Source organism: Adiantum capillus-veneris, chromosome 28, assembly GCF_014529385.1.
Source record: "Adiantum capillus-veneris isolate H3 chromosome 28, ASM1452938v2, whole genome shotgun sequence".
Lineage (NCBI taxonomy): Eukaryota > Viridiplantae > Streptophyta > Polypodiopsida > Polypodiales > Pteridaceae > Adiantum > Adiantum capillus-veneris.
The window spans coordinates 5,187,725-5,198,377 of NC_140958.1; the positions used below are offsets into that span (position 1 = coordinate 5,187,725).

General features: G+C 38.3%; 1 protein-coding gene across 1 annotated transcript; it reads right to left on the minus strand.

Moving 5' to 3' along the window:
* Positions 1–7,213: 7,213 nt before the first annotated feature.
* Positions 7,214–8,052, minus strand: LOC147419998 (pentatricopeptide repeat-containing protein At4g30700-like). The gene is made up of 2 exons (XM_086503880.1): positions 8,030–8,052; positions 7,214–7,712 (listed from the first exon to the last, which is right to left on the minus strand). The coding sequence occupies exons 1-2, from the start codon at positions 8,050–8,052 to the stop codon at positions 7,214–7,216; spliced, it is 522 nt and encodes a 173-aa protein (XP_086360006.1).
* Between the last annotated feature and the right edge of the window lie 2,601 nt (positions 8,053–10,653).

Here is a 10,653-nt window from a genome sequence, read left to right on the forward strand (position 1 = left end):
TGAAGTGTTATCGGTCCAATCTTCTTCCGTCTCACTTTGAGATGATTCTTCATGGAGCTCCTCTTCATGTTGCTCCTTCATGTCTAAGAAAAACTTCTTATGATTGTCATTCCTGCAGATCAACTTTCTACTTTCCCAATCCTGCAAAGCTCACATTTTCATTAGCCATGGTCTTCCTAGGATAAATGGGTAACCATTTCCCTTGGTCGACATAACATAAAAATCCACTACCTTCTTAATGCCAAAGGCCTCCACAAAGACATTTTTACAAATGCCTACGCACCTAGCCTTGCTATTGTTTGCCATTTTCACTTTGATTTCATGTGTCTCATGGATGTGCATGCCTAGTCTTTGCATGAGTCCCTCTGTCATGATGCAAATTTGTGCACCCCCATCCACTAGACCTTTCCTAACCAATCTTACTTTGATTTAACAATCTAGCACATGTGTAATATCCTCATTCATTTCAGCTTGTGAGATTTTTACAATAGGCACACTCTCTTTTACCTTTCTCCTAGTGCTAACTGCCTTTGTTAAATCCCTCCTAACTTGTGGGCATAATGCAAGAAATTCAGGCCATGAGATATCAGGACCCTTACCTCTCATGTCTTCCAACAGGTTGTATGGAGCCATTCCATGTCCAAGAGGGAAGTCTTGGAGGTTAATACGACGTCGAGTCCTCTTGGTTTCCTTGGTCTCCTTTGCCTTCTTTTCTCGTCCATGATCACTTTGTGATGTGACTCCTTTCTCCTTCCCTTTTCCACGGCCACGCTTAATGCCATTTTATTCCATGTCAACCTCTTTTGAATTTGTCACCTCTACCACATGCACATTTGGGTCTGGCAAAGGTGGAACTCCTTCCACTCCTTGTGGAGGTGGCCTTGCTCCATTTGGCCTTTGTAGAAGCCATGGTTGCTGACTAGTTCCTTCACTTGCATTCATCACTGGGTAGTTCAAGTTAAGTCTCCCTGGCTCCCCACGGGGCCAAGGACAATTATACATCCCATGTCTAGACTCTCCGCAATTCCAACATTGCAAGACTCTCCTAAGTTGTGGTGGCTCTCGCTCTTCTGACTTCTTTGCTTGTCCCTTGGGACCTACAGTTTGTGCAAGGTGAATTGACAGGCTGCTTAAAGATTCATTTAACTTCTCAATCACTTCCGTCGTTACCTCAAGAAGCTCCCTAGATGTTGATGCTTGTGACTCACCTTTGGGTCTAAAACCTTCTATTGGAGCCTCTCCCCTTAAGCACTTGAGTTTCCTATATTTCTCAGCAGCCCTAGTTTCAGCTGCATCAAAGGTAGAAGGTGCACCCACCTCAACTTTTACCTTAAGGTCAGGAAAGAGTCTGGCTATGAACCTCTCCTTATTTAGGAACTCTGCACCATCACCAAGGTTAGCAACATTTCTCACCCATACAGCCCAAAGACGTAGAAACTCTTGCTTGTACAAGCAGTAGTCATCTAAGTCTTTTTGTTTGTGAGAAACAATGTCTTGCCATAGCTTTTGAGTGTTTTGGGGATCAAAGAAGTATCTCTTGAAATAATTGACAACTTCCGTGTAATTCCCTTTAACTTCCTCAGGCAAAGAGTTAAACCAAGTGCTAGCATCTTTCCTAAGGACCACCTCAAACATCTCTACACGTTCTTGATCCGTTACTATCCTCTTGATATGACAAGACATCTTGAAATTTGCTAAAAATAATTCTGCATCCTCTCCAGGATCTCCAAAGAAAAGAGGATATCCGGACATTTGGCGTTGGGCCTCCATTGAATTAGTTTAAAAGTGACAACAGGTTTTTGTTTTTTTTTTTAAAGATTTACACAGTAATATTTTTTAAATTGAAATCTATTCTACAACAAAATAAAAATATTCACATCAAATGACCTATTATAATCAATAAGAGGCAGGATGACAGGGTTTGGTGACGCTAGAATTTCTCCTACTTTTTGGACACCAAACACATAGGTTTAATAAAACACACACCTAGGTATAAATATTTAAATAAAATATCAAAATAATTATAAAAAGTCCTATATTTAGGCCATATATATAATGAAATATTTACACACAAAGAGGCCATAATATACATTTTTTCATTATTTTTTATATTTTTTTGACTCAACTAGCCCAGTGACTAGCTAATTGAGGGTTTTTAAGAAAATATGGGGAAAGTCCCCTAACTCACACACGCCTATGTACAGTGAAATGGTAGGGATAGCCATAGTGTTTGGGTGATTTTAGTAGGGTGAGGTAGCTCACTATGAGAATTTTGAATAGCCAAAAAACGGCTATCAACATGATAGACAAATGGGGGTTAGAGGTAGGGAGTCATATATGAACAAGCACTAGTACCTATTGCACCCTATGTTGAGCCTAGTCCATCTACAATAATGGTAGAAGGAAACTGGTATAATCCACATCTACCACCAATGGAAGAATGTGTGACTTATACTAGGTAAGAGCTTGCACCGATGTACTATGTAGCTAATCAAGGTGTTAAACCTCCGATGGTAAGACCCATTATTAAGCCAAGAACTGGGAACTATCATAATTGTGGTGCAGATGATCATTGGAAAAATGAATGCCCAGAGCCTAAGAAGAACCTTAAGCCAGTTGAAGCTTATTGCATACAATGTTGCAGTACAAAAGGAGGACACTTCCCTGAAGATTGTCCAAATAATCCTTTAAACAAGGGTAAAATAGTAGTGAACATAGTCCAAGTGATACCTAGTAGCTCATCCAAGAGTGAACTGATTGTTCCAATCAAGGTAGTCACCAGAGCCTAGGATAAGAAAAAGAAACATAACTCCTCTGATGATTCGAAGAATACCAAAATTTCCTCTCAAAAGACCAAAAGAAGCAGAAGCAAAAGGTATGAGATGAGAAAACAGAAACAACGGGCTGAAATCGAGGAGAAAGCGAAGAAAGTATTCTAGGAAAAAGTGAAAGAATCAGGAATCAAAATCAAGGAAACAACAGTGAAATCTGGAGGATCAACTTTGGTAGACAAAAAATTTGAGCCAGTTAACTCATCCTTGGAAGCTTACCAAGTGAGACTTAAAGTAGGCCAAAACATGGAAAACAAATGAAAAAACTATCGTTCTCTAGATATAGAAGAAGCTAATCTTTAAGCTTATCAAAATTTGGTAAGAATTACTCAAGAGATGCTGGAAAGACAAAAACCCAAGCTCGAGAGTATGGCAAAACCTAAGGAGCTTGAGGTAAGACCGAGTAAAGAGGAATCCGAAGTGGTGGTAAAACCCCACCTTGAAACAAAAGAGCCAAAAATTATAGTGCCGGACAACGAAGATGCCTTAGATGGAATTCCATTCGTAGAAGAAGACTGGCCAGGACACTTATGGGAAAATTTTGGAGAGAATAATGATGGGAGCCTAACTCTGAAGTCAGTTCCTATAGAGGAAGTTTGGTTAGTATGGGGATTGCGGTTCTGAAGATTTAGGAATGTCTAACCCATTGAAGATGAAGATGAATCCATAGTATGTAAAACCATTCAGATAAAGAGAATGGAACAGACACAAGAGGTAGACAATATCCATTCAATCATGTCTACACCCATTCAATGCACTCTTACTTTAGGAGAACTATTGAAAATCAGACCCTACCTATGGAATGATCTATAGAAAACTCTAGACAAGGTGGGAATAGCAGGGCTAATCACAACAAAATTGGGAAAATTGAAACACAAATTGGATAACAAAGAGATTAGATCCGTTCCAATGAACAAAGTCCGAGAATACTACAAAGGGGAAGATGGAAACACAACCCTTCCAATGAGATATAATGATATAGAAAGCATGGCAATACTGGATAATGGCTAGGGATAGCCATAGCCACAAAAGCGGTATGGGAATCATGGGGACAACCAGCCATTAGAAAAACTCGAATGAAATTGCAATTGGCTGATGGACACATCGAAAGCATGGCAATACTGGATAATGGCTAGGGATAGCCATAGCCACAAAAGCAGTATGGGAATCATGGGCACAACCAGCCATTAGAAAAACTCCAATGAAATTGCAATTGGCTGATGGACACATCGAAAGACCCTTAGGACTGCTTGAAAAAGTGATAGTTAATTCCTATGTGATTGAATATCAACACACTTTTTCCATAGTGTACTTTGGAAAGAAACTCAATTACAAAATCATCTTGGGAAGACCTTTCATGCAACAAGTACAACTCATCCAAGATTCAAGAAACAATTATCTGTCCTTGAAGCAAGTGGGATCAAAAACAAGGGTTAATCTAAAAGATCACACTTATATAGATGTCATGAAAACACCCATACAAGAATTTGACTCAGCCTCTTCAGCTGACACTAAGCTTCCATCTTGGTTGAACAAAGACACACCTATCTGGATGTGTGGAGACTCAAAAAATGGGAGCTTAAGAGAAGAATGTATCTTAGAAAGAGATTGCATAGATGAAGCCTCTGTACTTGAACACTTTCCAGAGCATTTTCTTGAGCCATTTGAGTGGACTCAAATTTTAGCAACAATGGATGTATGTGTAAATGCGTCTATGCCTACTGAATTTTGCAATGAGAACGGCTATGACATAATTCCCATACAAATTATCTCAACCCTTCACATTGAAGAAAAAATTCAAGAATTTGAGGACTTGATGAAAGCTCAACAAGTATTTTCAGACCTCTACTATGATGCAATAGATGAGTTAGAAGAACATTCAACTACTTCAGATGATTCGGGGTCGGAAAAAGAACATGTGAGAGCTAAACTACTCATGAAAGGAGGGGAGGAAAAGTTTTTTGATTTTCCAAACCAGAAACCGAGAAGACAGAAGTGGTATAGAAGAAAAAGAGACACCAGAAACTTGAAAGCTAGACCTATGCCATCAGTCTAGTAGAACACAAATCTCGATGCAAATAGATGCACATGATTGTGTCAAGGACAAAAGCACTGGTAGATTTCTTTTAAACGAAAAGAAAAAAATATTGAAAACATTAATAAAAATGAGAAAGGAAACGCAAGAAAAATCTAAATACCAGGACAAGGATTCAACCATGACACGAGTTGAGCGTAGAAACAAATATCAAGATTTGAAGAAAGCTATAAAGGAGATATATACAACTGAAATGGTAACCATTGAGGAGGAAGATAAGATGTAATGAGTGTTCCATCCCATTACAAGAAATATCCAAGACCAAAAAATCATAGTCAAGCAACCTGTCAAGGAACTAGAAAAATAGGGAGAGTCCAACGAAGGACATGAAAACGCAAAAAATATAGATCTGGCCGCAAACCAGGAGAAGAGCCTAGCCTTGCCTACATCGCAAACGAGCTGATGGAAGAAGAAGAGGAGCTTTTGTTAAGCTTACTGAAAGAATACCAAGATATCTTTGCTTGGTCTTATAAGGATCTCAAGGGTGTTGATCGAGAAATCTGTCTACATACCATACCGATGAGAGATGATGCGAAACCAAGTAGACAAAGGCCATACACTTATAATGAGACATCTGCCAGAGAGATCAAAGAAGAATTGAAAAGATAAAGGAAGACGAATTCATTTATGAAATTGAACACACAGATTGGGTGTCTCCAATTGTGATAGTCCCCAAGAAAAATGAAAAATTAAGAGTGTGTGTCAATCTCAAGAAAGTGAATGCAGCTACCATTAGAGACAAATTTTCTCTTCCAATCAATGAGCATGTTTTAGAACGAGCTGCAGGAAAAGAAGCTTACAGCTTTTTAGATGGCTTTTCGGGATACAATCAACTTTTGGTTGATCCCAAAGATCATCATAAAACTGCCTTTGCAATTGAATGGGGTATTTTTGCCTATCGCGTTATGACTTTTGGGTTAACTAATGCTCCTGCCACCTTTCAAAGATTGATGAGCCATGCTTTTAAAGAATATCTTTGAAATTTATTGGAAGTATAATGGATGATCTATGTGTACATTGATCAATTCCAGCTCATCATTTTGAGCACCTCAAAAAGGTATTCGAAAAATGTAGACTTTATAGGATTTGCTTAAATCCTGAAAAGTGCACATTCATGGGCAGACAAGAAAAACTTCTTGGACATATAGTGTCTAAAAATGGTGTAGCTATTGATATGGATAAAATTCATGTTATTGTTGATTTGACTAGACCAACAACAGACAAGGGGGTTCAAGCCTTCATGGGACATTGTGGATATTACAGATGATGCATTTACATGTATTCTATAATTGCAAAACCCATGTATAGCCTGATTACACTCTTTCAATGGACTGATGAGTGTGAAGAATCCTTCATGAAGCTTAAGCAAGCTCTCACTTCAACTCCAATATTGAAAGCAATAGATTGGAATATTCCACATACATGTAGATGCTTCCAATTTTGCCATTGGGTGTATACTAGCTTAACCAGGAGACGGGAAAATTGATTTTCCTATTTCTTATGATAGCTGACAGTTGAATATGGTGGAGAAAACTATACAACCACCTAAAGGGAAGGATTAGGAATGATCTATGCCATAAAAAAGTATTGACATTACCTATTAGCTAACAAACTTGTGTTCTTTGTGGTCCACCAAGCCTTATTGTAATTGGTCAACAAGCCATCCAACACAGGAAGAATAGTGAGATGGTTCATCATTCTTTTGGAATTTGATTTCACTGTAGTTGTAGAAAAAGGCACCACTCATCAAAGAGCTGATCATTTATCGGGGATTGTTTCAGGAGAACTACCTAAGGGAGTAGATGATGGTCTACCAGATGCATATCTGTTCTCTGTGGAAATGATACCTCGATGGTCGGAAAAAATGGTATCCTTGATGACCATAGCTCAAGTGGATTCTTAAATACCACTTCCTATTACAATTGGACTAATTGAGCAATCCGCTATGAATTACTAGCTGGAAGGTTGTACAAAAAAAATCAAGATGGAATATTGCGGTTGTGCATTAATCCTCATGAGAAAACCCAATACTTAAGTCAAGCACATATTACCATAGTAGGACTTCATTTCGTGGAAGACCAAACTATGCAAAGGATCTTGAAACTTGGAGTATTTTGGCCAACTATGAGGAGTGATGTTCACTCATTTGTGAAAAATTGTCCTCAATGTCAAAAACAAGTATCCATACCTCATGTGACATTGTTCCAAACATCACTTGTTCCTAAGTGATGTAGCTATCTAGTTAGGCCTTCACTTTTTTTCCTTTTCTTACACACCAATTAAGCCTTCATTTACCCATTGGGCGGGCTATGTTTGGGCGGCCGGGTTTAAAGTTCTTGGGCGGCTTCACATTCTCTCTTCCCATTTTCTCAAAATTTTCAAGGGCCTCATTACCATGTCGATTTTGAGAATATCCAGATATCATTGCATTCCCAATGATAGCATCCTCCTTAAGAATGCTATCAAACAAAAGCCTTGTAGCTACTCGACCACACTTACTATACATATTCACGAGCGAGGTGACCATAATCACATTTAGCTTTGAACCTGTACCTATGAATTGATCATGCAACTGAGCAACTTTTGTTACAGCTCCGACATTTGCGCAAGCTGAAAGAATGCTTGTAAAAGTAACTTTGCTTGGTATAAACCCTTCATTATGCATAATCTCATAAAGTTGTATGGCATCTCTGCCATCCCCATGCTGCATATGTGCAGTAATAATGGCATTGCAAGAGACCACATTCCGAACATGATACTCCTCAAAGCAATTACTGCTCCAAAACCTGGATGAAAGACAAAAACTCCCAGCTGAGACACCAACCGAGCCGACCGGACCGGTATGGAACCAGCCCCCTGTGAATCTTAAACGGCCAATATCTTGGCAACCGCTACTCTGATCACTGATCCAAAAAGACCGACGCGCTCCTCAGAGTGAGCACTTCAGGCCCGTATATTCATTTCAACTCTGTCACCTTAGCTGCAGTTGTCCAATCTGGTACGGATCTGCAATCGACTTGAACTTTAAACTGCCATAACTTCTTCACCGTAGGTCCAATCTATGATTCGTAAAGACACATCGGTAGAGCACATCAAGAACTACAGTTCTAGGTCACAATATCCCATCCGTGCGCACTTTAAGCATATCACTTTTTAGCATCATTAAGGTATGTTTTTGGACTTTTCAGCCGCTTTTGTCATACATTCAACATTAAACTTGGCCTGTTACCAGACCTTAACCACTGTGTATTAATCATGTAAGCTTCAAAAAAACTTGATGTGCATTTTTGTGGCATCTTTCTTAGCATGGGAGCAGAGTTGCACGACAGCGACAATTCGATATAAGCATATACTCTCTTTTTATAAGACTAATCGCCATGGATCTCAGGTTTACTTGGATCCTAATGAAGAGTATGCTATTCGCATTGATGACCATGGCATAGAGTTTGAAGAGGAAATCAAGGAAAACAAACAAGGAAAAATGTACATAGATAGAAACGGAACTCAGTATTTACAAGTTGAAAACCCTGATGTTGAGGCGGTCTGTGGCAGGCAACAAGAGAGGCGACCTCTAAACACCCCTCAAGGCTCCCGTGCTGCTCAATTGGGGATGGGGCAACCACAAGCACAACACAACAACAAACCCACAGCCAAATCCAAACACTATGGCTATCCCTACCATTTCAGTGTACATAGGCGTGTGTGAGTTAGGGGACTTTCCCCATATTTTCTCAAAAACCCTCAATTAGCTAGTCACTGGGCTAGTTGAGTCAAAAAAATAAATAAAAATTAAAAAAAAAGGTATATTATGGCCTCTTTGTGTGTAAATATTTCATTATATATATGGCTTAAATATAGGAATTTTTATAATTATTTTGATATTTTATTTAAATATTTATACCTAGGTGTGTGTTTTATTAAACTATGTATGCCTTCTTTCATCCTCTTGCACCATAAGTGTATACACTAGTCCATTTGGCCTGACAAATGCTCCGTCAGGCATTTTAGTTTTCCTTGTGGATCCGCCGGGCTATTCAATTTTCCCTGCAGGTCCGCCAGGAAAACCCAATAGCCCGGCAGGGCAACAAAATAATATATATAGGGCCCCAATCAGGCACGCTGGGTGTTATTGCTTGAGCCATCTTCTGTGTGTGTGTGTGTGTGTGTGTGTGTGTGTGTGTGAGAGAGAGAGAGAGAGAGAGAGAGAGATCGACCACCGACTTTGGAGGTACGTGGGGAGGAGAGAGGGGGTCATGTGGGAGCGTGCTCTGCATCGCAATGCGCGATAGTAGCGGAATATTTGACCACACGACCTGAGTATGTTTTGTGTGTGTGTATGCGTTGTGTGATAGCGTGACTTTGTTGTATTGTGCAATAGTCATAAGGTACCTTATTACACAATGCGAGTGTGTGTGTAAGCTGTTCTACGGAAGAGTGCTTACCACCGGGACATCACCTCGGTGACATGGGGAATATGGTGTCCTTGTGGTAAGTATTGGCTCACTGTCTGGGTACTACGTCGGTAACACGTCGATTTTAGTATCCTTATGGTGAGTCAACTTCCCTTTCCATTTTCATAAAAACATATGGGCATCAATCGGTAACGCGGCTTTATGATGCTCGTATGCAAGCCATTATTTCTCCTTATATTCAGGTAGCACTCGATCGGTAACACAGTTCATTGAGTGTTGTTTGTTAAAAGAATTTATTTTTGCATAGATGTGGCATTCACATCGTTAACTCGGCCATATGAATGCCATATAATTTGTATGTGCATGTGCAGTTCATTTTTTAAAGTATTAAGTATATGAAATACTTGGTTGGTAACGCGACCGTGGAGAGTATTTCATATACAAATGTTTGAATTGTTTGATGTTGTTGTTTTTAAGTGTTCTTATGAAAACATATACTAGGTAATCATATTCAAAAGAATGCTTTATTTATCAATTATCATCGCTATTTTAAATGCTACATTTACATAAATTATATGTAAAAAAGTATATGAGTAAAATTTGCATGTTAAATATTCATTTTTATCTTTTTAAAGAGCAAGACACTCTTTGCAATTTCTGATTGGTTTGTATATTTCAATGTTTTAAATGAGCTCAAATAAAACTGGCAATATGTACATCATGATTTATGTATCTTCTAAGAGGCATTTTTTTGAAGTGAATAGTGATAACATGTAAAATATAAACTTATATATTTTCTTCTATTGAAAAAATTTAAACTATTTTGAATTTTTAACATGTTCTGTTGGATCTGGATAATTTTACTAGGAGTGACTTATTTTTATTGCATTTTACAGGAGTAAACATACCATTTTAAAGTCAGAATGATTGTCAACCTGAATAAATATAATATTGCATAACTTTTTGAAGACTTTAAGTCAATGTATGGTTTGTTTAAACTAGTGTGAGAGTGCACAATGAAGAGTATAAGTTATAAATTCACAATATGCTGAAATGTTTCATATTTTTAACATATATTGTTTGATCTAGATGAAGTTCTTAAAAACTACTTATTTGCTCTGCATTTTAGAGTAAACATTGCATTTAAAAGTGAGAATTGTTTTCAATGTGTATCAATATATTCATGCACATTTCTTAAAGTCTTCAAGTCTTGGTTATGGTTTGTCTGAACTAGTGTGAGAGTGTTAGTGCAGTGTGCAACCATGAATTTGTATTTGATATGTTGTTTTTTATTGTCCAGTGCTAAAATGATGCC

Bases quoted from the DNA above. Each gene is read 5' to 3' on its own strand.
- LOC147419998 (XM_086503880.1), bottom strand. From the start codon at position 8,052: ATGGGATATTGTGACCTAGAACT. The intron at 7,713-8,029 runs GTAGTTCTTGAT...TCTTTCATCCAG, and splicing joins GGATATTGTGACCTAGAACT to GTTTTGGAGCAGTAATTGCT.